At 42.1% G+C, this 26,402-nt stretch overlaps 2 protein-coding genes across 2 annotated transcripts; one reads left to right on the plus strand and one right to left on the minus strand.

Moving 5' to 3' along the window:
* Window positions 1-1,421: 1,421 nt before the first annotated feature.
* LOC311048150 (dnaJ homolog subfamily C member 16-like) lies at window positions 1,422-19,487 on the plus strand. The gene is made up of 15 exons (XM_084061219.1): window positions 1,422-1,866; window positions 3,306-3,372; window positions 3,968-4,116; window positions 6,329-6,504; window positions 6,868-7,052; window positions 7,593-7,697; window positions 8,373-8,531; window positions 9,691-9,821; window positions 11,092-11,269; window positions 11,895-12,077; window positions 12,377-12,453; window positions 12,630-12,710; window positions 14,430-14,519; window positions 14,940-15,110; window positions 17,280-19,487. The coding sequence occupies exons 1-15, from the start codon at window positions 1,643-1,645 to the stop codon at window positions 17,797-17,799; spliced, it is 2,496 nt and encodes an 831-aa protein (XP_083917345.1). The 5' UTR covers window positions 1,422-1,642; the 3' UTR covers window positions 17,800-19,487.
* Window positions 19,488-19,785: 298 nt separating this feature from the next.
* cdab (cytidine deaminase b) lies at window positions 19,786-26,402 on the minus strand. The gene is made up of 4 exons (XM_084061265.1): window positions 26,160-26,402; window positions 23,854-23,965; window positions 22,514-22,571; window positions 19,786-21,461 (listed from the first exon to the last, which is right to left on the minus strand). Exons 1-4 carry the CDS (start codon window positions 26,338-26,340, stop codon window positions 21,321-21,323), a joined length of 492 nt encoding a protein of 163 aa, XP_083917391.1. The 5' UTR covers window positions 26,341-26,402; the 3' UTR covers window positions 19,786-21,320.

Consider the following 26,402-nt stretch of genomic DNA (forward strand, 5'->3'; position numbering starts at 1 on the left):
GTTGGTGACTTGCGGAGCATGCGCTGTTGTCCACCACACCACGGTTGCCATGTCTGCTTATTTTAAGCGACTTTGGGCTTGTTTTTCTGTAAAGCTGCTTGTAAATTGGTATGCGTTTTGCGGGATGCGTTTTTTGGGGGCTTGTTTCTAAAGTGCAGTTGCCTGTTTTGGCTTATTTCCTAATGTTGTTGTTAAACTTAAACCAGTGGCTCTCAAACAGTTTCATGTCAAGGACCCCCAAACCCAAATTAATATGTATTTGTAGACCCAACCTTCTGAAAATATTTCTATGGCAGAGACCCCCATACAAAATTATTTGGATTTTAAAATATTACTAAATGTTCACTTTTCTCCAAGATTTTTTCTTTGAAAATATAGCATATCTACAAGTTCACAATGCGTCGCTTCGGGTTAGAATGCTCATGTGGCCAATAAGAGTTGCTTCTTTTATTTTATTTGAACATAATCTTTATTGAAGGATTGTCAAAGCTAGTTTACAGCATTGGTTCTCAAAGTGGGGTCCGGGGACCCCAGGGGTCCTTGAGGGAGTTCCAGGGGGTCCCCAGCTAAATGATAGATAGTTAGGAACCAAATGGACCCTTATGGGTCTGTAACTCAGAGAGTGTACAAAATGGAACCATTTTGTACACTCTCAGAGTTAAATTAACATTGATTTTACAATATAAATTGGGGTCGCAGAGATAGAAATGTAATGAAATGGGGGTCCGTAGCTCTAATGCATGTCAAACTGGGGGTCCTAGAAATTAAAATGGTTGAGAATCACTGCTTGAGCCGTAAAAATCTTCTCTTATGGGGGTCCCTAGCTGGCTTATCTTTTCAAATGGGGGTCCGTGGGCTAATAAGTGTCAATTTGGGTGTCCTTGACATGAAAAAGTTTGAGAACCACTAGCTTACAGGATAAGGATAAACAGTGATAAAAAGAAAAACCCTCTAGTTTTCTGAAAGAAAACCAACCAAACGCACAAGAAAGACCAACACAAACCCTCCCACCCAATCCTCTCCCAAAAAAGGTACAATGACAGTAAATGAAAAGGGCTTGTTTTCCTAGACCTGGTTGCTTAATACCATTTTGATTCAAGAACCCCCATGTTTGACCTGCATTAGTCTACGGACCCCCATTTAATGGCATTTCTATCTCTGGGACCCCAATACGGGTCCATTTGGTTCCATCTGTACACTCTCAGGGTTACAGACCCATAAGGGTCCATTTGGTTCCTAACTATCTATCATTTAGCTGGGGAGTGGGGACCCCCTGGAACTCCCTCAAGAACCCCTGGGTGTCCCCGGACCTCACTTTGAGAACCACTGTTCTAGAGATCGCCTTCTAACACTATGGACCAGAGTTGCTTATTTCTCTCGCACAATCTGGCAACACTTGCTCACAGTCAGTCACCACCACCGTTAGCCTCCTATTAGCCCCACAGTGTCCAGCCATTAGTACATCATCATCACATAATGTTTACCTTTCCGAAGGAGATCTGCGTTAAAGCCACGACGGTGACCGTTGCAGCTGAAACATAGAAGACTAGCAGAGACTAAACATGCTTATCTGACCGTTAAGCTACACCATAGAACCAGAGGAGGAGGTTAAATTAGCTGCTGCTAAAAGGAAACATCATTTATGATGATGATGGGGGTCTCCTCCTGTCGACGGCCGTGGTGTAGAGGGTGGTGGTCGTCATCATCTCCACTGTGGATCACGGTTGCTGTTGTTATTATGAATATACAGCTGGTTGTTTTGGTGCAAGGTGCTTCCGAGGTGGACCCTTACAACGTGCTGGGGGTGGGCAGGAGCGCTAGTCAGCCAGAGATCAAGAAGGCGTACAAGAACCTGGTCAGAGAATGGTGAGTTGTTTGACCTATACCTGACTGTGACCCCCCCACACACACACCACCATTATGAATGAATGATGTGTACAATGTTATATACAGTGGTTCTATACCTTGTTAGGGTTAGGGATAGAGAACCTGCGTGGTCAGAGAATGGTGAGAATGGTGAGTTGTTTGACCTACCTGACTGTGACCCTCACACACACACCACCCCCACACCATCATGAATGATCTGTGTACAATGCTATACAGTTGTTTCTCAACCTTTTTTAGGGTTAGGACAATGGTGAGTTTTACCTACCTGACTTGACTCCCACACACACTCCACCACAGTGTGGTGGAGTGTGTGTGTGGGGCCAGTGGGGGTCAAGTCAGGGGGTCAGGGGGGGGGTCAAGTCAGGGGGTCCCCAACCAAATTGACCCTTATGTGTCTAACTCTGAGAGTGTACAAAGGATGATACAGTGTAGATTGGGACCCCTAAGAAATTAAAATGGTTGCGTCCCTGGCATATATTTTCAAACAGGGGTCTGTGGGCTAATGTGTCTCAATTTGGGGGTCCTTGATGCAAAAAAAGGTTGAAAACCACTGCCCCACATCATTATGAATGATGTACAATGTTATAAACCTTATTAGGATTAGAGAAACTGGTCAGTGAATGGTGAGTTTGACCTACCTGATTGACCCCCACACCACCATCCATCATGATGTTCTTAAGTGGTTCTCAACCTTTTTTAGGCCAAAATATTCATTTGTGTACTGTGATAAGCACATGGAATTGTAGGAGTTGAGGCATTACTATTTAGTTTGATTCTGGTCAGAGAATGGTGAGTTTGACCTACCTGACTGAGCCCCACACAGTCCACACCATCCATCATGATGTACAATGTTATACAGTGGTTCTCTTAACCTTTTTCCCCCCTCCCCCCCCCAAAATAATCACCCTACCCCCCAAATAATCATATTTGAACTGGGGCACCCCCCACCCTGACAAGCACTAGGAGTTGAGGCGTTACATTCAGTTTGACTCGGTTCCAACAGATAAATATTGTGAAAATAGCCGAGCTACAAATGTGAGCTTGTAGATCGGCTATTTATCGAAATGCCTCTTTTCTTATATTAGGTCCAAGTTCTCCTCGGAATATAAGGTCGGGATGCTAGGGTGCAGGTGGTTAATGTAAAAAACGAAAAATAGTCCTGTCACCCAAAGATTTGGTGTCCCCCCTGTAGTGACTCTGAGGACCCCCTAGGGGTCCCGGCCGGCCGGACCCCCTGTCGAAGACCTCTGCATTAATGCATTGTAATATGATTGTGAAAGAGACCATTCTTCATGAAGAGTTTGGTGCCAGACAGTGCTAACTTTGTACTTTTACTCAACGTAACATTTTGAATGTAGGACTTTTATATAGAGGACATTTAACAGAGTATCTCTACTATTATTTCCCTTTTTTTCCAGGCACCCTGATAAAAACAAGAGCCCAGGCGCAGAGGACATGTTCATCAAGATTACAAAATCCTACGAGGTTGGTATCAGTCCATCTAACTCTGAGACAAATGTACAAATGTAACCAAATGGGCCTGTAGATAGATAGATTTTTATTATAGTGTCCTGCACCACAGGATGCCCAGCCCGCACGGGCTTATAAGACACTCACACATTGTACCTACACCAAGATACACCACAAACAGAATACGTAAACATTTTGATTGTCCAAGCTGTGGGTTACGGGTACATCGTCCTCCACCTCAACTGAAAAACTTCCTTATTGAACAGCCAACTTAACATATAACATTCAGACATCCAAAACAAATCTGGATTCTTATCCTGCATTCTTTCAAATAAAGAATTTCGTACATCATTGTACAGTGGACAGTGAAAAACAAAATGAACCTCATCCTCCACAACTCACAAGTCACAAAGAACACACAATCGCTGCTCCTCTGTAAGTGCATTTGGTTGACATCTGTTCAGTCTCAGAATTACAAATGGATAAATTGATTTTACTGTGTACACAGACACTAAATTCTCTCTCTCTCTCTCTCTCTCTCTCTCTCTCTCTCTCTCTCTCTCTCTCTCTCTCTCTCTCTCTTCCCCCCCCCCCCCCCCCCTGCGTACAGATTCTGTCAAACGAAGAGAGGAGAGCCAACTTTGACCGCTACGGCCAGATGGAGGATAACCAGCCGTTCGGCCAGTCTCAGCAACAGGGATTCCGTGGCTTCCACAACAGCTTTTACTTTGACGAGTCCTTCTTCATGCACTTCCCCCGGTACGTACAGTACTACGTGGAGGTCAGGCCACAACATACTGACACAGTAGGTGGGGCCAGTGACTTTGGCCATTTTCCTTCCACACCTTGCATGGAGCGTGTGACCCGAGATGATGATGTTGGTTCGAATCCAGCACACAACACCAATGGTTTTGATGATTTGGATTAAATAATAATGTTTATTGTCCCCAAGGGGAAAATTGTCTTCACAAGGTCTGTTCGTTAATAACAACAAAAACAACATAACAACATATCACAAAGATAAAAACATGAGTTCCCCACTGTACACAGAAAACCCTCCTATGGACGGGGCAGTTGGTTTAATGCCGCGATGGCTGAGGGGACAAAACTCAACTAAAACGAGCCTTTTGCCACTTTAAGGTTCTGTATCTCCGACCAGATGGCATGAGGTCGAAGTAGCGATACAGGGGATGATCAGTGTAATTTGTTATCGAAAGTGTTAAGCGTGTGATGGCCTTATTGTTCATGGTTGTTTTGGCTCTGAGTGCCCAAATTCCATAAATAAGCTAGGCACTGAATGAGTTAATTGGATTGTGGAAGTTAAATGGTGGATTTGTGGATAGGACTCTATATGAACAAACTTGTTATATCAACAAAACGCATCGCATTCTGTTTGTGTGACATGATGCAAAGGTTTTGAAAGGGAAACTGGCCAAATGTCACTGGCCACCTACTGTACATCGTTGACACGTTAGTTATAACGCTGAATTCACACCCGCAGTGGTGTTACTATTTCAGTCGCCAGTGTTGCCATGTCTGCTTATTATAAGATTGGGCTTGTTTTTCTGTAACATTGCTTGTAAGTATTGGTAGTTGCGGGTTGGGCTTTTTTTCGGGCTTGTTTCTAAAGTGTAGTTGCTTATTTGGGCTTCCTTCCTAAATGTTGTTTAAAACAGTGGTTCTCATGTCAAGGACCCCCAAATAAAAACAAAAAACAAATTTGTGGCCAGGGACCGCCATACGAGATTGTCAATCTGACAGGCGAAACTGTCATGTTCGAGATTGTCCCATGCAGTGCACACGCCCGTGTCAAGATTCGAATTTTGTTTAACTTTTTTCTGTGCTTCGCGTAGAAATGCATTAATTCCCGTGAAGTTCGCAGTATAATGATGTGATATAATATTATATGACATGTCTGTTAATTTCATCCAGCTGTGTGTTTATAAAGACGGATGGAAACAAATCTAACAATATGCCAAATAATTGTGATTATCTCAAATAAGTGTCAGGCCAGCAATCAGCCAGGTGATTATATAATCGTGTCTGACCTATCATGTGGGTAATAGGTAATCATCTCTGTCGGGTGTAAACCTTCATAATGTCCAAATCTGTTGCTCTTTAGGATTCAAATGTAGCAACTTAATGTTGACAATATTGGGGAGCAGTCAGTGAGGTTAAATATAGCTGTTAGTCATTTATGTGCCAGCCAGGCCATGTCCTTATGGTGACCCTTTCAGGGAAACTGGATATCGGCCCCTGCACTCTGTGCCGTTCTCCATAAACTAAAGATTTAGCTGCAATACGAACTTAGTTCAATGAATGAAGCATTATTTTTTAACCAATCTGTCTGTATGCTATAGTTTGTTAAAACAATAATAACTAGTATATCTACAGTGGCTGGAGGTGGTCTCCCCTACTTTTAACATTGAGACATATAGACCCTGGTGTCAGGTAGGACACCTACTGGTTGATAAATAGTACTGTCTGAAGCTCATATAAGCACAACATCTCCCCTGGTCAAGCGTGGACTGCATTAGAAATGTTTGAATGTAGTGATTTTGAATGTGTGATACACTGGTAATCCAGTTTGACAGCGTGTCACGGATTCGACTCCCGATCCCGATGGCCTTTGCTGTGTGTCACCCCCCCATCTCTCTCCCCATTTCCTGTCAAAAAAGCCCCAAAAATATATATTTAAAAAAAAAGAAATGTTTGAATGTTTGTCTCGCATGGGGCAGGGGGAACAGTGTTTTGTATCCATGTTTTTTTTGCGTCGTGAGCTTGTAGATTACATCAGTAATTTTCAGGAGATGCCCCCACCCAGAACAGGGATGTTGGGGATGAAAAAAAAAAAGATGGAGCATGCACAAAAACAAATTTCACCCACTGTTTTACACCTGTGAACCTGTGATGTGACAATAAAGATGATTCTGATTCTGTGCTTATATTCTCTCTCTCCCTCCTCCTCCAGATCCAGGGACTTCTCAGACAACAAGTACCTGCTGCACCACGTCCAGTACAACAGCGAGGTGTTACCAGACAGCTACAGGAGGCCCTACCTCATCAAGGTGACCTCAGAGTGGTGCTTCGCCTGCATGCACATCGAGCCAGTGTGGAAGGAGACGGTGCTGGAGCTGGAGCCACTGGGTAAGTACAGTAAGGCTGATGATGGCCAGCCAGTGTCTCATTAACCACTTAAACCCTAACTACCAGGCTTTCCACTGCGGAGGAAAGCCTGGTATTCGTTCTAAAACTAGCCGTGTGATCCGGTTTAGAAAAAAACCCGTGCTTCGGGTGGTTGATTCTGGTTGGCGTCACAATTTTATACTCCCGTCGAATGACTTTTGTCGCTCACAGAAAATAGGGCACTGTTAACTGTAGCTTGTAGATGGGCTATTTTCGTGTGTGAATCCATGGCATGACAAAGTATAAATAATCAGGCTTTTTATACCTGCGTGGTGAGTTGTGCCTTGTTCTCCTGTAATAATATTTTTTTAACCTCTTTTTCAGGCGTTGGCATTGGCATCGTGGACCTGGGCATGGAGCGCCGCCTGGCGAGCCAGATGGGCGCCCACCGCGCCCCCTCCATCGTGGGGCTGGTGAACGGGAGGGTGACCTTCTTCCACCAGGCCGTGGTCAGAGAGCAGCTCAGGCAGTTCATTGAAGACCTGCTGCCTCAGAGGCTCGTTGAGAAGGTAACACACGCTCTGTGCATCGTCTTATAACACAGTGGTTCTCAACCTGTGGGTCGGGACCATCAGGGGGGTCCCCAGTGCACATGATTTTGGGGGGGGGGGGTCCCCAGATCACAGTAAAGTGACAATTTAATACCTAAAGAAAGAAGAAAAGAAATGAAAATGACTGCATCAAAAGTAATCAACAAACTATACTATGAACACTGGTAAAACATTGGCCAAATGGTCAAATAATAAAAGAAAGAGGTAAAAACGTTAAAAATATCTGATCTACAAGCTTGCGAGGCGTTGTGAGCTTGTAGATCAGCTATTTTCACAATAGAGTCAAAATAAATTTAATCTCAAGACAGATAAATATTTCCCCTTTTTTTGCAGATGGGTTCCCAGATTGAACTAAATGTAAAGCTCCCTTTCTTAAGCGAAACATTGCAGATTTTCAACATGAATCCCAATGTTCTGATGTAAGATCTATATAGTGTGTGGTAAAGAATACCGATAATCGGCCTCAGGTCTTAATGGGTTTAATGTGTTTTTTTCCAGGTCTCGGACGCAAACTACATGCCGTTCCTGAGTAGCTGGCATGTGGAGAACAAGCCCAGCGTTCTCCTGTTTGATCAAGTGCCTGTGGTTCCTCTGCTGTATAAGGTGAGATCAGATCAGGCTGGCAGCTGTGCCCAAACTGTATTAAACTGTCACCTCTCCTCTCTCATCACATCATTACTCCCATCCCCTCCTAGGGCATTCGCGACTACTGCATTTTAATAGTTGTCGACTGTTAACACAAAGTAGTCGACAGTTGGAGACATATCATATATTTTTCATCCATTAACAATTGTCATCAAAAACATCTTGGATACAACCAATAAAATGTTAAATAAGTGCAATTTAAGGAGTTACGTCTGCTGTTAGAACGCCCCACACTGAAGGCACAAACATGATTTGACAACTACGAATTGTTTGACAACAATTACCCATGGATGCATTAAGAGAACAATTGTTGTCAGGTCCCACAGCACCACATCTGCTGTAGATATACTGCCCTGATTTATTAAGAAGAATTATAATAAAATAATATTTCTTTTAAATCCTCGACTAGTTCGACTACTGCCACAGTGTTGGCTAGTGGTTATACTAGTCAACTAGTTAATGATACCCTTACCCCGTCCTCTCTTCACTGTCATCACTCCTGATTGTTTAATTTAATTCTGATGAGGTACAGTACAAATGTAACCAAGTAAACCTGTATTTGTGTACTCTCTCTCTCTCTCTGAGCTACAAATGAATAAATTAATAACGCTTTACGGTGTTTCCCTATCCTAGTTGACGGCGTTTGCCTTCAGGGACCACGTGCGCTTCGGCTACGTGGACCAGGGCGAGACGTACAACACGCGCCTGCTGCGCCAGTTCAACATCAACACGTACGCCCCCACCATGCTGCTGTTCAAGGAGAACACAGAGAAGCCTGCAGACATCATCCAGGTACTACCCCCCCCCCCCCCCCCCCCCCCCCCCCCCTATTGTTCTGCAATGAGATTTTGGTGTAGAGCAGTGGTTCTCAATCATTGTTCCTGGGACCACCAGTGGTCTTTGACGGGGTTCCAGGGGGTCCCATAAATCAGACAGTGGCAGAGGATGATGCGATTGGTGGACGTGTACGGCTATAGGTTAACAACAGGTCAGGGCAGATCTGCAAGCCCAGAACAGAAGGCAGATGAACACGTTTTGGGTTTGTAGATCTGCTGCTGTGTTCGGCGCGCCACCGTTGAAGGACGAAATATAAATTACACAAGCAGCAGTGTGTCTCCCTGACTGTCAGGGAGAGAGAGAGAGAGAGAGAATGACAGATGCGTGACAACAGGGGTTTTACAGTCTTCTTAAGCCTATTTTGTGCAGAACTTGTGCTTGAGCATGTTTTATGAACAACTGAACATGTGAAGTTGCCATTTCGCCAACTATTATATACGTTCTCTCACTCTGCTATAATTTGAGCCACTGGCTTTTTTCGGGTTTTCGAGCCTAGAATTATGGTAACTGTTGGCCCAGTTAGGCCCGTTGAGAACTCTACTACAAACGGGGGCTTCTCGAAACCAATCATTATGCATTGTGTGGAGAATGTTCATTCTCAAATGATTAGGCTTTATATTATTAGGCGAATGTCAATGCCAAGCTGCAGCATGTGGGTGTTATGCATGTTATGTCCACTAGAGGGCAGTCTGACCATTCAAAGTTCAATATTGTTTTGTTGTAACACTATTAAGAAACATTTGGAATGACTTACAGGTGATGGCTTTGCTTTCTTGTTATAATTAAGCTTAGGCACAAAATGAATAATGTTAACTTGGATGGATTAATTTCCCACTGTATTTTAATCAGTGCAACCCAAGTTGAAAGTAAGACAGACAATTGTATCTATTGATTGTTATTACAAAACATACATTAACCACTTCCGCCCTATTTAAACTTTGGCAAACTTTTACTTTTGGTACTTTATTTTGATGCCAATACTTTACTGAAGTAAATTTCTATTACCGGGCTTGTAACTACATTTCAGTATAGATACTTTTACTTAAGTAACAAATGTGTGCACTACTTCCACCACTTCTTGTAACATGCTCCTCTCTCTCTCCCTCTCCCATAGGCCAGAGGGATGAAACGACAGGTCATGAATGAGTTTGTCTCCAACAACAAGTTCCTTAACGTCCCACGGCTGGTGAACCAGCAGCTGTTTGATGAACTGTGTCCTGTCAAGCAGTTCCATCGTCGCAGGAAGTACGAATTTAACTTTTTTTCCCAGAGTCATGGTTCTTTAGTCCTCTACGTCAGTTGTTCTCAAACCTTTCCGTGTCAAGGACCCCAGGGACCCCCCAGAAGAGTTTGTGTGTGATTTTTGTGTGTAAACACTTTCAAGATTTTTCTAAAATAGCAGATGTACAGATGTGAGCTTTTATATCTGATATTTTGTACTAGCCAACGTATAAAATATGTATAAAAGGGATTAAAGTGATTGTGATGCCGTATTAAGACATTTAGCTGGGTAGCCCCTGAAACCCCCTCCTCCCTCTCCACATATAGCAACATAGGTTTTTCAGGAAAATGTTAGGATTTAGAACACCTTTTTAGAATCGGCCTCAAGTCATAATGGGGTTAAACGTAAAACGAGTTGATTAAACCTTTTTAATTTCATTAACTGTTGCACTCCTAACATAGCCTGGTTCCAAACCATAGACCCCGCCCACTCTCTGAGTGGACTGCCTCTTGGTCTGGTGTTCAAATGTGAGCCTAGGATTATGTTCGATACCCTCCAGTACCGTCCAATGAGAGTCGGAGGTTGGGGGTGGGTCTAACGACAAACCAATCAGCGGAATATCTGCTAAAACAAGCTGTGTGATGACGTCAGATGTAGGCGGATCCGTGATTGGTTTAGGGAAATTCGAATCCCCTCCCCCTTGCAATCGCGGACACTGCAGCCAATTTCAGACTGAAGCTCCACGCAGCTTCAGGCTTATAATCAGGCTACTCCTAATATAATACAGGGGTCTTCAACGTTTTCAGGCCAAGGACCCCTTGGCTGAGAGCGAGATAAAGAAGGGACCCCCATTATACAGTATATTGTATAAAATATGTATTTTTTCATAGATTTCATAGGCAGCTTCATAGACTTGTTTCACGGCACTATCATGTTGGATTCATGTTAATGTGTATTTCCAGACATTTAACCATGCACCTAAACCATACTTAGTAAACCTGACCTTTCACTCTGTACTTAGTCTGCTCTTTTGTCCCCCTACATCAAACCGAAAATAGCAGATCTACAAGCGCACAACGCCTCGCAGCGCGAGGCGTTGTGCGCTTGTAGATCTGCTATTTGTGGCTAAAGTTCTCCTTTACAATAGGGATTCTTGGTTGAAGTGGTTAATGTAAAAATCACACAGAGATTTGGCGGACCCCCTGTAGTAACTCTGAGGACCCCCTAGGGGTCCCGGACCCCCTGTTGAAGACCTCTGTCCTAATATACATGACACACGTGTTGTCCCCCCAGGTACTGTGTGCTGCTGATCACAGGGGAGGACCCGGGCTTCGTCCCAGGGAACCAGGCCTTCCTGGACTTTGCCTCGGCGAACTCCAAAGAGGTGTTGCGTTTCACCTACGTCTACCAGCGCCGGCAGCAGCCTCTCTGTCAGACCCTGCTCCCCAACCACGCCGTGCTGTCTGCTCAGGTCAGTGATCCCCAACCAACAGTACAAACAAATACATCTAAAACACACTCGTCACAACCTAGTCAGGTATGTACACAATATACCAGGGTCAGACAATTTACACAAAACCAGGGTCTTTCACCAGGGTCAGAAGATAACACACGCCCCTTCAGACAGAATGCTCTCAGACATGCTGAGAGAATCACTTACTGAAACACGTATTTGATTACTTGTTAAATGAGTCTAGTGTTGTGTCTTTCAGTGTCAGTCTTTGTTTCCCTATAGGTGAAAAAGAAGGAGAGGTCAGTTATTTAATTAACCACATGAACCCCCTAAACATCCTTATTCTGTATGTGTAGAAGTACAGACCCACTGGGGGAACTTGGTCAATGAAGTATATATGGTTTAATAAATAAGTGGTTAATAAATGACAAAGAAAAATAGTCTAGTGACAGAAACAATTCAGATAACTTCCTACAACTAGAACAATCCACATGATGTAAAAATCTACTTCTGGTTAATCAACACAATTGTTTGTGAATTGTTTGTGTTGTATTTGACACTGTAGGGGGACCCCCAGAAGCAAAGATTTGAGTTATAAACATTTTCTTTTGCTTTAAACCATGGATCATGTTTTGATGTACAGGTGGTGATCCTGGAGAGACGCAGTCAGAGCGGTAAGGTGGTGTACCGCTCGGTGCCTGGAGGATGGAACGGCAGTGAAGAGGATAAGTACCGCCTCCATGAGCACCTGGAGCTCCTCCAGAGAGACCCCGCCTACCTGACCACGGACGCCACGCTGCCCGAACTCAACAACGAGATGGCCCCCGTAAGTACAATGGTTCTCAACCTTTTCAGGTCACCCCCAAAATAATCATATTTGAAATTCAAAAAAAATATGACGCTGCAAGGGGCTTGCTTTATCTTCATCAGCATCATAGAATACCACACGCGCACATGCACACCCACACACACACACACACACACACACACACACACACACACACACACACACACACACACACACACACACACACACACACACACTACTGTCATTGTTTCAATCATTGTTTTTTTGTGTGGTTGTTACTAATTATCTTTTCTCACTTCTGTTTTTCCAATACAAAGATGTTTCTGGTTCAGTGGATGAACGCGGCGTATGATTACTTCCTTCAGCTGTATGATGACCTCCTCTACTCCAACTGGTAAGAAACATGGTTTAATAATAATGGACTGCAGGGCAGACATGACTCTTTTGGTTCTGAGTGTCTTAACTCTCTCTCTCAGTCACTGGCTGTGGCTTTTGGAGACTTTGGGGATCCAGAACAGCAAAGTGTAGTGAAGGTGTTGTTAATCCGTAACCGTACGTCTTCTCTTCCAGGAGGGAGATGATGCCCATCCTGTCTCTGATCTTCTCGGCTCTGTTCATCCTCTTTGGCACCGTCATCATCCAGGCCTTCAGGTACAGAGACGATGCATTTGAACCTGATCTCCCTCCAGTACTTATCAGCAGGTGTAGATCTCTGATGGTCTGGCTACGTGAGCCTAATCCTGACCATCCATACTCACTGAGAGACATCCAGCTGTCTGGTTTGTCTTTTTGTTTCTGTGATTATTCACTGGCAGCCATGGGTTCCAGACGAAACTGAACCCAACTCTGGTGCTGTTTCAGAAGGCTGAAGCCTTCTGAAACAGCACCAGAGTTGGGTTCAGATTAAGGGCACGTTGCTGTCGTTGTATCATGTCCCCCCCCCCTTTGACAGACGTTAACCACTTAAACCCTACACCAGGGGCCTTCAACAGGGGGTCCGGGACCCCAAGGGGGTCCACAGAGCTACTATAGGGAGTCCGCCAAATCTTTGTGTGATAGGATTATTTTTTTTTTACATTAACCACTCTAGAATTCCTTTTCTGAGGGGAACATTAGCCGAAAATAGCAGATCTACAAGCTGAAGTTGAGAGCTTGTAGATAGACTATTTTTGGCAAAGAGGCTATAGGTGTAGAGGGGAAAAAATAGCAGACTAAGTAAAAAAGAACTTTAATCTGAAACACAATTATATACAATATAGAGTAGTGGAATCCCTGCTTCATCTCTCTCTCAGCTAGGGGGTCCTTGGCCTGAAAACGTTGAAGACCCCTGCCCTAGACGTAGTAAATTGGACCTGAGTTAGCTCTGCACTTGGACCACTTTTTTCCATCTACACCAAATCTCTTCACCAAAAAAACTGCCGATCTACAAGCTCGCAACACGTCACAACTTCATCAGCAATGAAGTGTGTGCGTATTGTGAACCCACAGTGCCTAATCCAAACAATATGCTCTGCTCCTTAAATAACTAAATCACCTGCGTTACGATTTTCCATGTTTTTTGGGGGGGGCGTAGTATTGTTTTTTTTTTACAATGCCTCCACCAAGGAATGGAGGAGAAAGCAAAGAGAAGGAAACTCTTAACTCATTGAGTGCCATTTTTTTTAAATATAATTTTTATCCCACGATTTTGTAACCCACATTTTTTTCACCCAGTGCCAATTGCCTATGTAATCCTGGGCACTACCTACCCTCTGCCAGCCTAGGGAGAGCCCAAGCTGAAGCTCATGCCTCCTTCAATGCATGAGGAGCAAGCAGGCCGCTTCTTATCACCCGACAGGGGGGAGTTTCCCTGGTTGGACATAGCGCGTGGAAGGAACACGTTATTCCAACCAGTTCCCTTCTCCTCCATCAGGCGCCCCGGCTGACCAGGGGGAGGCAGTATAGTGACCAGGATTACTACATGTTTTTGTGAGGGTATTAACTACCCTAGGAGACACGGGGAGAACATGCAAACTCCACACAGAGTAGGCCCTTTCACCAACCCCACCTAGGGTCATTGAGTGCCATTAACGTGTTTCACATGTTTTTACCGCTATGGCTCAACGTGCCAATGACGTGTTTGACGTGTTTTTGAAAAAATAGTAGTTTATTTTTTATTTTTTTAAAACATGTTCAGAACCCAAGATATCACAGATTTGCAGCTCCATCCACCCTTGTTTAACTTAGACATGAAATCTCGCTTCCTAAGCACTTTTTGTTTTCTGTGAAAAAAACGCTGGCACTGGGACAACATCATTCTGAAATAATTCTGGCACTCAATGAGTTAATTAACGGGCATATAACATAATTTCCTGTTTGTTCCCTTTCCAGCGAGTCGGGTGAAGACAAGCCCCAGAAACCCAAGCCAAAGGATCCACCAGCCAATGAGGACGACGCGTCTAGCAGACAGAGTACCTCAAGGTAAAAACCCTTTCATCCATCTTCGCTGCATGTGTGCTGCACCATGTCAATCTAATGAATACATCCTACCACTGATTGCAGAAATGTTTTTCATTCACAAACTGATCAACACAGCTTTTATGTGTATTTTTAACGACTCTTGGGTTGTTTTGTAAATATGCAAATAGCCGTATTTAATATGCTCCAAAATATCCCAGGATGTGGTTGTAAATCCTTTCCCAGGGGAATATGCTCAAATTGGTAATGAAGTCCATTGAAATCTGCATCTGCCCTTTTAATGAGGCGTACGGTTGAAAATATGCAGAGAAGAGGTTTCTGCCCGACAGCAACGCTATGCTTCTCTCTCGTCTGGCCTTCCTCCAACCCTTCTTTTGCAACGTCACATCACGTGACATCTATACCTTTTCTGTTCCCACACAGTCGGCCTCCCAAGAAGGACTTTGTGGAGGTGACGGAGCTGACGGACATCACGTACACCAGCAACCTGGTCAAACTGAGGCCCGGACACATCAACGTGGTCCTGGTGCTCACCGACGCCTCCAAGAACGCCCTGCTCAGGAAGTTTGCCAAAGAGGTGTTCTCTTTCTCCGGGTAAGATGTGCCTCCAGTGAGTCTTAAAGCCAAACACTTGACGCTTTTGCATTGCTCTCCAGTTAATCCATTCAATCGGGGAACGCATCTGTGTCATTTTAGATTTGAGCTATAACCATTATTTTATACTTTGGGCTATTCAAAAAATAGCAGATATACTGAGCTTGTAGATCTGCTATTATTTTAAAAAATCTTGAAAATGTGTGCAAATCTTAGAATTGATGTATTTTTAAAGCGAACATTTATAACTCAAATCTTTGCTTCTGGGGGGTCCCTGGAACAAAATATTTTGAGATGGGGGTCCGCGGCCAAATTCATAATCATTTTGGGGTCCTTGACATGAAAAGGTTAATAGCAACATACGTTTTTCAGAAACCTGTTTTAGATTTAGAAGACATTTGTAGATGGGTTCCCGGATTTAATGGGTTACCCTACCTTTAACTTAAAGGTAGGGTAAGTGATAGTTTTTGGGTTAAAACCAAAAGGTTTTTTGTTAAAAGCACAATATTCTGATAGTACTCATTGCTATAGAGTGTTTGTTCAGTAACAGGAGCCCCCCCCCCCCTCCCCCCAGCTCGTCTCTCCAGCTCTTTAATAAACAGAATATAAATGTTCAGGTAGGTTGCAACATTTCAGCCAATCAGGAGAGAGTACCCAATTATTAGCTTAAATTTTTTCATAGTGTTCCAGTTCCAATTTTGTCTGCTCATTTCTTTGTGTCATCACACACATCAATTTCACTTTTTAAATCTGTATCCTGTCTCTGAGTTCTCCATCCTGATTGGATAAAATTGGTATCACGACCTGAAAATGTATTTTCTGTTTAACACATCTGTTCACAGATGCCTCGGGGCCCCCCGATAATATCAAACATGTTTGATATTTAGTTTAGTGCTTAGTGTTAATATGTGGAAAGAACACGACCGCCTATAAAACGTGTTTTCCCTGACGCATCACAACAACCGTTACCACAGCGAGTTTAACCGGCGCCATTATTTACATCTGCTTCCACATGTGATCGACCTGAGATGAGATCACATGATATAATATCCTGTGGCGTGTTCAAATCTTGTTTGAAAAATCGGTTAGGATTTAACCTCTTAAGTCCTAGCATCCCTAATCTGCTAGTGTGTAGATCTGCTATTTTCTTCTGTGAAGAGTTCCGTAAGTATACAGGCGTTTTAAGTGGTTAAAACTCCCGTAGTGCGTGAGTACAGCTGTAGCGATCAAGGTCGTGGGAGGTGAGAAAGCAGCAGCAGCAGAACAACTAGGTCAGTGGCTCTTCTAACTGCCGACAGTCGGCTGGCTTGAAGACGACGACAACAGCAGCACGGCAGGCTAACAGACAGAACCCCAGTTCATCCAAGTGAACTCGGGACACGCAAGAAATACCTAAGCCAGTGGTTCTCAAACCTTTTACATTTCATGGAGCCCCCATAACTCTTGAGTGTACGAATGGATGAGATTGGTTGAATTGTATGTTAAGAAGGCCTGCACTTTTATTGTGATTGCCAACATGTTTTGCCACGGCCTCTAGAGTCTAGGATTTCATTGAGATATCTGTGCTTTTGGGTTTTATCCATACAAATGTAGTCCCTTCAGGGCTTTCTGTGATTATTGTGACCAAAAAAAACTGGTGGCTTTTACCTGACTTTATTTACACAATCTGCACATTTCAAGCCAAATGTCCTTTTTGTTTCTTATCAAACCAGCTTTCAGTGTCACAAGTGGAGTGGTTTGTCAAATATTTGTCAAATAGAATACACAATTTAAAAAGTAAAGTAAACCATACATTACAGGAACATGGGTGGGGAATTTAACTACAAAAGAAAATAAATTATGTATCGTTTCCCCCTAAATATCTGTGATACAGTGATTATTGTAGCCACTTCAACAATCTTTGCACGTTCCATTCGTTGATGTCAGTGGTGGAAAGTAACTTTTACTCCACTACAACTTCAGTCACTAGTTATTTTGTAGATTTGATTTTTTATTACAAAACATGCATTAACCTCTTCAGTCCTATTTGAACTTTGGCTATTTGAAAATGGCCGTTCTACAAGCTTGTAGATACTTAAGTAGGTACTTAAGTAAAAAAAAAAAAAATAGAGTACTTTTTCCACCACTGGTTTATGTCCCTCCCTGCTCCCTGTTTTATACAACCAATAGGAGCCAGACACTTCACTTCTCCTTCCTGAATGCCGACAAGCACCGCTACTGGATGCCCTCCCTCCTGGCGTCCACCCCGGACGCCGCTCAGGGCCTGGGGGGAGGGGGAGGACTCTCCGAAGACGACGACGAGTCCCCCTCCGACTACACCGGCTACGTGTTGGCCCTCAACGGCCACAAGAAATACTTTTGCCTCTTCCGACCGGTCTTCACCGGAGACGAACCTAGCGGCGACTCCCCCGCCTCCACCTCCTCCACCTCCTCCTCGAGGAAGTCACGCTCCCGGTCCAGGTCCCACTCTCGATCTCGCTCCAGCTCCAGGGAGGACGGAGGGTCCGGGTCTGGGGGAGGTTCGAGGAGAGGTGGCTCCACCAGGGCCACCAGCCTGGAGGTCTATCACAAGCTGGACCGCCTGGGCCTGTGGATGGAGCGGCTGATGGAGGGCACCCTGCCCAGGCTACGCACCCCCGCCTGGCCGTCACTGGACACAACAACCTCCTCCACCTCCCCAGAGAGCTGAGGGTGAAGGCTGGGCTTAAAGGGCTTTAAAGGGAAGGAGGAAGGGGGGTTGTTGCTGCTGTGTGGTCTTATATATCTTTCATTCTCGGTAAGCGATCCTGGAAGTGCAGCTCACTTTGGTTTTCCTACGTTCTTTGTTATTATTTTTTTTTGCGTTTTGTTTGCAACACTGAATTGTAGAAAGCCCTGTTTATTTCAGGATATTAATCATTTTGTTTTCTGTTTAACTTATTTGTAGAACGGACTTAAATCGATGGAGAATGGTTGAAAATCCCTCTGCAGACATTTTAACGTGTGCCCTAAGACAGGGGTCTTCAATGTTTTTCAGGGCCAAGGACCCCCTAGCTGAGAGAGAGATGAAGCAGGGACCCCCGCCCCTCTATATTGTATAATATTGGTTCAGATTAAACTTTTATCCCCTCTACACCTCTTTGCCAAAAATACAAGCTACAAGCTCACAACTTCTCACAGTGCGAGGCGTTGTGAGCTTGTAGATCTGCTATTTTTGGCTAAAGTTCTCCTGAGAAAAGGGATGCTCGGGTTCAAGTGGTTGATGTAAAAAAATATATATATATATATCACACAAATATTTGGTGCTTGGTCCCCCCCCCCCCCCGTAGTAACTCTGAGGACCCCCTAGGGGTCCCGGACCGACCCCCTGTTGAAGACCCTTGCCCTAAGACCTAAAGACTTCCCTCACCAGGCTGATGATACTCAATAATCAGCTGTGTTTTCTATTTTGGTTCAAGATAACTTAAAGATATTGTGTTCATTTGAAAAGGAGGAGTTTAAGGAAATAAGTTATAACATACATTTAATTTCAGTTTTTGATACGAGGCTGCCACTAACTTTTCAAGTGATATTACTTTCATGAAAAGGCTGGGGCGGAGCTTATCGAAGGCTGAAATTAAAGCTGATTGTTACAGATATTTGTTGCTAGCCAAAACCCATGAAACAGTTGCAAGCCTTTATGAGTCATCTAACCACATAGCCTTTTTTTTACTTAGGGTTTAAATCTGCTTCTCATGCACTGATCTTGCCATCGAATGTCATAGGGAGCCGATTACTGACTGACTCAAGACTTTTAAGGCTTGAGAAAGCAAAGCCATTGCACTGACTATATACGTATATTTAAAATATTTTGTTACTGTACAATTTATAAGAGCCCTATTCAACCAAGCCCATGTTATTTAACTGATCGACCATCCCTCTTTTTGCTTTATTTAAAAGCAAAAATCCAGAAACTTATTTTAATGACTAATGTTATAATTTCACCAAATTGTATGGTAGAGTATGTAATGCAGTATTACTAGCATGTACAGTATGCAGTATGGACAGAGAATGGTTGACAATGTCAGTAAAGTTAATTGAAGCAGACGCTCGCCGCCATCTTTATTGTTAGTTTGTACATGGTTGCAACCAACTCTCTCTGTCGGGAGTGAGACAATAAGACATACCTCTTGCAGATTGGAGCTATAACCCATTTAGGCCTGTTACACCTGTACATTGTTTTACAGTACCTTTCACGCCGGGAACACCTCTGTGTCATTTTAGTTGAAAATAATGTATATATCATCACTAATCAATCCCGCAAAAATATTGTGGTCCAGTATGTAAATTAGCCACAGACTGAAACTTGAAACTAACTTTGCATTAGGGTGAGGCGTGATATTTGCATATTCAAATATTCATAGATCCAGACTTTTTCCTCTCATTGGGGGCGAAAGAGCAGATGTGCTTCCAGCTCCTTTTACCAGAGATTATTTTTACTTTTTATATGGGGAAGCCATGTTAAAAATATGAATCATAGCAGAGTATTTTTTACATACCGGTACTTTAAAACATGGAAATCAAATCACTGTATAAATGTTTTTTAAGTCTTTATTTTCCCTTTTTTTTTGGATCCTAAAAATGCTGTCTGTCAGCTACAGTTGAATAGGGTTCTTTGTAATATTCTCTTGTGCTACTCAGGCCAAGTTGCAACATCTGTTTTGTTTTGTTTTGGAATTAAACATACTAGTTTCTACTTGGTCCGTAAGTAAAGTTGCTATATTGGCGTTTTGAGAATGAACATCCAGAACTCTGCCTGCACACCCCTATCATTTTTTATTCTTTTTTCAATGTTCATTGTCTGTGTCTGAATCAGGGAGAACTTACGGTATGAATCCTTCTCTTGTTTCTTGTTTTAGTTTGTTTGTTTTTTTCATTCTGAGTGCCCTTAAACCATTGTAAATCTCACTGCATGAAATACTGTAGATCAAACCTCACTAATAAAAGGCTAATTGCACTGTAAGCTTTGTGTAACATAATCACCCTCCTTTTAATTGGCTGCAAAAATGCCGCCTCATTGTGACCCTTCGCTGAATGAATGGATTCTCAGTGGATAATGCTTGCAAGTAGACCAGTGGTTCTCAACCTGTGGGTCAGGTCCCCACATGATTTTGGGGGACCCCACCCAGATGACAGTGGAGTGACAATTTAAGGACTTTTCAGACCTTTTTTAATACCTCAAAAAAGAAAAAGGAAAATGGTCATTATTGCAAAAGGAATCAATATTGACCAAGTTGTCAAACAATATAAGAAAGAGGCTAACATTTGGAAAATAGCTGATCTTCAAGCTCATGTGAGCTTGTAGATCTGCTATTTTCACAATATTCATCTATGGAACCGAGTCAAACTAAATGTAATGCCTCAACTCCTTCAAATTCCAAGTGTTTATCAGGGTGGGGGCATCCCCAGTTCAAATACGATTATTTTGGGGGGGGTCGTGGCCTGAAAAGCTTGAGAACCACTGCAGTAGACAATAACTTAATGAATCCTTTGTGTCTTTTTGAATGTTGTATCATTGTTGGAGAGGAAGTGTGACTTATGAAAGTAAATAATCCTGTTGAAAGTAAATAACCCCGTTAAATTCTCTCTAAGGTTGAACTGTTATGAAAAGGAACTGTTTTGAAACGGTTTTACAGTATATTTATGACATTATGACGATAAAGACTTGCATCAGCTTTGATATTTATTTAATTTTACCCACATTCTCTGTAACACTTAATAAAACTGTAAAATCAGCAACACGGTATTCAAGTTAATCTTGCATGGAATTATTAGATCAAGAATTCGAGGCACAGGATGGGCAAAGTTTCAACAATTTACTTACACACAGCCTAATGAAGTTAAATATGTAACATTATTTACAATCAACTTGTCACACGAGAGCAAACATATGGCATACCTTTTTAAATATACAGTATGTACAGTATGCACCTTTTAGCATGCATGTTCACATGACACTTTGACCACTTAAAAGTATTTTTTTTGGTGAACCTAATACTCCTTTAAGGTTTAAACCCTTCATTGACCAGAGTACCCCATGGGTCTATGCTAGGCCCCCTCCTTTTTCCACTATACTCTCTTTACCGAAAAGTAGCCGATCTACAAGCTCACAACGAGTCGCCCTGCAACGCGCCGCAAGCTTGTGGAGCGCATAATCTTTGCCCCAGAAATAGGCCTCAGTATATCATAGCCTCAGTATTCATTGGCGATGTTGAAGACTTTCTTCATGGACAGGTCCTCTGGGCCAAAGGACACGGGCAGCAGCTCGCTCACGTCCATCTTGACGTACGACCCGTCAGGCTTGGAGAGATACACCTCCCAGTTGGACCCGAACTGGAGGGAGATGGAACACAATCACAATGAGGATATACATCAGTATAGGCCTGTCACGATTATGAACTTTTACTTGACTATTTAATCGTCGCTCAAATAATTGCGATTAACGATTTCATTGTGTTTCTGTCATTGGAACATTATTGGAACATGAATTTAAAAAATGACATTTCTGTTAGGCTTTTAGGCTTCGTTAACGAAAGGTGCACAGGGCAGATATGACACATAATTACTCTATACTTCAAACTAAACGTTAATAGTGGAAATAGCAGATCGACAAGCTATCTGCTATTTCCATTTTTATTCTTTTTTTGAAAATATATATTTTCAAAAAGAAATGATTATTGTATTATCAAAAAGAATGTGCGATTATCTCAAATAATTGCGATTAGGCCATTATGTGATAATTGTGAGGCCTATATATCAGCACTGTTCCCTTTGCTGAGAAGAATACAAAAGAAGAAAGAAGAACTCTGAACATTCCTCATTTAGGTAAATCAGGTGAAATGGTTGTTTTGTCTTCCATCAGTAATCATTAACAGGGTTGTTGTGCAGAAATGAGATCTGATTAAGATAATGATTAGGGTGTTGTGTATTTTGTAAAACTGTTTCAAAATGACACCATAAAAAAGTAATTGAGTAACTTTTTTTTTTTTTGTCACAGAAACCATCTGACACAATCACACTTCTGAGGAACAGAGGAGTTTCGGGAACAGACATGATTCAAACATAAGTTAACATCTTTACTTTTATGACCTCATTCATTATTTTCATTGCTACTCATTTCATTGCTACTTGTAGTGATCAATACAAGCTGCGATCCAGAACCTATTTTTTATGAATAAAATGTTATCTTTGCATCGTGACGAGTTGGGAACTTGGTGATCTGCTATTTTCAAACAGATTACAGCTTTAATTTTGAAACTCCTAGTTTATCTTCCCTCTAATCGGTTTGATCAGTTTTTAGACTGTCATATTATCATCAGAAAGCATGTGCTCCTTTAAAAAAGGGCCAAATCTTCCAGTTGACCTTTGCTCAAACAAAACCATACCTCTCTCATGAACTGCCTGCAGCCACCGCATGGGGAGATGAATTGGTCATTCAAGTCACTGCAAGAAAAATATGACAAGAATTACATTACAGCAAAAAAAAAAATGTGCTTGTAATGCCTCATATCACATGCCTTGTAATGGTCATCAAAGGTACAGTAAGCAATATTATTTGGTTAAAACAAAAAGTATTTTGTTAAAAGGTTAAAGCTCTATTCTCTGTATTTTCTTTTTAACAAAGTAGGCTATATCTCCCTGTCTCTACAGCTCTTTAATGAACAGAAAATACATTTTCAGGTGGGACACCAATTTCATCCGGGGCTTGGACTTGGGCTGGTAGGGGTTTCATGACAAAGAAGACAATAGTAAATTGGAGTAAATGATTGAGTCTGATCATTTAGAGTTTTTTGACATGATACAGCCTGGTCAGAGATTCAGCTGATTCAATCCTTACTGTTCTTTGTTATACAGCTTAATCAAAGGGTAGCAAATGGATTATTACATATTAGTATTTCATATTTTCCATTACAGGTCATGTGAAAAGGTGAAGGAATCTTGGAATGGTCTCAACTTGTGGTTATAAAAGGAAACCTTATAGCTTGTTAGGCAAGCTGGGCTATAATACTATGTTTTGGGCAAATATTTGTCCTTGTTGAGGGAACACAAAATTAGCTCATCTCTGGCGTATACACAGTCAAATTCTGTGTTAATGCATACACGTGTAACTCAAGTGTGCGCTCTCAGAGTTGTGAAATAAACCAACGCATGAGGTGCTGGAGCTGGATAAAATCAGTGTGAAAGAGAAAAAAAACATCAGCCGCACACTCAGACACTGTGCTGGTATCTGAGTTTAATGCAAGCTTATGGTCGTTTGACATTATGTATGACTCTTCAGGCATGAAGATCTTGACATATTGTATGCCTGAAGCATACCAGATACCTGCCCAGTGTTTGAGTGTGCGGCTGTTGTTTTTTCTCTTTTACACTCTTAAAGGACGACTTCACCCAAGAACTAATAATCTTCATATAATTGGTCACTAATGCTCATTATAATATTATGGTACCACTTTTGTCTACTTGGTCTGTGTCTCAGAGGAGGGCTGTGGACAGTTCAGAAACCTGGCTACGAGTGACATCATAGATGGGGAATCGAAGCTGATAGAAACTGCAGGCTGCAGGATAGAAACTGCAGGAAACTGCAGGCAAACTGCAACTGAAGCTGATAGAAACTGCAGGTTTTTTTTTTACATTTCATCATGAGCATTAGTGTTGGACCAAATTATATGAAGATCATGAAAATGGGTGAAGTCGTCCTTTAACGCTGACTCAGAGAGGGACATACCTGGCAATTGCGATGGCCTTGAAACTTCGGTATCCCTCTGAAACTGCTTTGGAGATGGTGTTCCTCTCGGCACACACGCCCAAGTTGTAGCACGCATTCTCCACGTTGCAACCTGTCGACGACACACAATGTTGCAACATATAAAATAAACTTCCGAATTAGCCATTCAGGCCCGGGCGCTGCAACAGTGCTTACTTTCCCATGGGAGAAATTGCAAACACACTCACAGCCTTGAATGGAATCTCTGTCACACAACCTTTACATACAATCTAGATAGAATCTGATAGGGATATACATAGACCTTTGTTGATCGTATATGAGGGAAATTCAGAAGTGATGGCAGCACCACAGTATGAAACACACAGGACAGGTAACAGTGGTGCAAGACTGTTTGGCTTGAGTTGTGCAATGTTTAGCTTTACGTTTGACCTATTATGTCACAAAGGGGACAAAATGTCTAAGAACATCGGTCGACAAACAGCTGCGCTGTGGCCCTCGGCACGTGCGGCTGTTTGTCAACCGATGTTCCCAGACGTTTGTCCTCTTTGTGATCAGGTCAACCCAAGCCGAACGGTGTGGAAAGTCTTATATTTGGTCTGCTGTTGACAATGTTTGACCCGGCAATGTGACAGATTTACATATGCTTGTGACGGGGCATGAATGACGCAATGACAAAATGTCACTATAGTTCAAGGCCACGTTTTTCAGTCTATGCTAATAATATATTATCTAATTTGTGATTATAATTGATCTGGTGGCAAAGGAGCTAACTTTAAATAAAAAACATAATGAAATAAAAACAATAATAATGATAAATAATGCATTTTATATTTTTGCGAACTTCATTTAAGAAGATTTGAGAATCAACGTTATTGTCACATCACTGTTAGAGGTGTAAATGAGTCAAAGTGTTCTACAGAGGTTATAATGAACAAACACTTATTAGGCTATGGCCTTGAAACTGAACTCTGAACACTCCTCATTTAGTTGAATCAGATGAAATGGTTGGTTTGTCTTCCGTCATTAATTATTAACACGATTGTGCAAAAACGAGATCTGATCGAGATAATGATTAGGGCCTTGTGTATTTTGTAAGAATAACAATGGGTTTTCAGAGACACTGGTCAAGTGTTCCAGGAACAGACATGATTCAGACAAGTTACAACATCCACTGCGTCTTATGCATCCATTGCGTCTTATAAATATGATCTCATCCTGTTCTTCCTTCTCTGTACTTTTCCTATGACAAGTTGTTCTTTTCCGATGAGAAGTTTTTCATTGCCACACTTCATGAAGTGCACACATTCTTATTTACATTTCGTTAGCCTCATAGCATAATTGCCTAACTGCCTAACTCAACTCTCTTAACACTGCTGCTTCATTGTGCCTTATTGCCTATGTTCTCAGCCTATCAGAATGATTGTTACATTCCAAAATGACTTAGGCAGAAAGTGATTGTAAGTCAACTTTTTGACTTTAAATAGGCAGACATTATTTTTGAAGGAGAGTAGAGTTAGGCAGAAATAAATAAATAAACATGACTTAGGCAAAATGAGTTTTTCTCATGATTGCCTAAGTCAACTAGATGACTACAGGCAGATTTCTTCTTTCCTGAAAACCTTAAAAATATGACTTAGGCAATTATCCTAGCAGGCTTACAATTTGTATTTACCACATATAGGTCACATTACATTAGATTTACATGATTCTGGACATCTTGTCTAGAAACTTAACACAAAGAGTACACAGGGTACATTTAAATTAATCATTCTTATTTGTCAAGAATTCAATCTGCCTTGTTTTCTGTATTACAATGTTACAGGTGTGAAAGGTCAAGCAGCAAGACGTTATATTCCAATTTAAATAACTAGAAGCTTTAAATATTAGGCCTACATAGTTCTCTATATATATAGAATGAGGCAGTACTGGGAAACTATTTCATGACTTCATTAAACATGAAAGGATATTCTAATAAGCTCTGAAGATGAACATACTGTACGTTTTTTTTCTGTTTGTTTCTTGTTTCCATAGTATTTTCATCACATTTTGCATCTTTAATTGTAATTCTAAATGTTATTTGATTGATAAATAACAATGAGCAATAAACTTCATCCTATGCCCTTTTCGAGCACTCTAGAGTACTACATGTTAACATGTATTTGTTTTCATAATGTAATTTAAGTAATATGTTTATTATGCTTATTTTATGTAGGCTATTCCCTGTCTTTTAACAGTGTCCGAAATAAACAAAATCAATCAAAATCAATCGATCATGCTGTAGAGTAGACTCTTAGAGAATGCCTTACCTGTAAACACCCTGTCGTCGTGGGTCAGGAGAGCTGATCCCACCCTGAACTTGCTGTAGGGACAATAAGCGTGTTCCTTGGCCTCCAGGGACCGGCGGATCAGTCCTTCGATCCTGTCCTGAGGCACTGACACTGAGCTGTGGTGGTCCATCACCTCCCTTCTCGACTGGACTTCTTCCATAACTGCTGCTGTTTGGGTTCTGTGTCTGTTCTGTGTGTGTTCTGTGTGTAATAATAAGTCTG

Source organism: Gymnoscopelus microlampas, assembly GCF_963454915.1.
Source record: "Gymnoscopelus microlampas genome assembly, chromosome: 7".
NCBI classification, from domain to species: Eukaryota; Metazoa; Chordata; class Actinopteri; order Myctophiformes; family Myctophidae; genus Gymnoscopelus; species Gymnoscopelus microlampas.

What these genes read in the sequence shown, in the direction of transcription:
- LOC311048150 (XM_084061219.1), top strand. Translation starts at nt 1,643, where the DNA reads ATGATGATGATGGGGGTCTCCTCCTGTCGACGGCCGTGGTGTAGAGGG. An exon ending in ACGCCGTGCTGTCTGCTCAG is followed by an intron (nt 11,270 to 11,894) that starts GTCAGTGATCCC and finishes TTTGATGTACAG; the next exon opens with GTGGTGATCCTGGAGAGACG. An exon ending in GAGGTGTTCTCTTTCTCCGG is followed by an intron (nt 15,111 to 17,279) that starts GTAAGATGTGCC and finishes TACAACCAATAG; the next exon opens with GAGCCAGACACTTCACTTCT.
- cdab (XM_084061265.1), bottom strand. Translation starts at nt 26,340, where the DNA reads ATGGAAGAAGTCCAGTCGAGAAGGGAGGTGATGGACCACCACAGCTCA. An exon ending in CGACGACAGGGTGTTTACAG is followed by an intron (nt 23,966 to 26,159) that starts GTAAGGCATTCT and finishes TGTCGTCGACAG; the next exon opens with GTTGCAACGTGGAGAATGCG. An exon ending in GCAGGCAGTTCATGAGAGAG is followed by an intron (nt 21,462 to 22,513) that starts GTATGGTTTTGT and finishes ATCTCCCTCCAG; the next exon opens with TTCGGGTCCAACTGGGAGGT.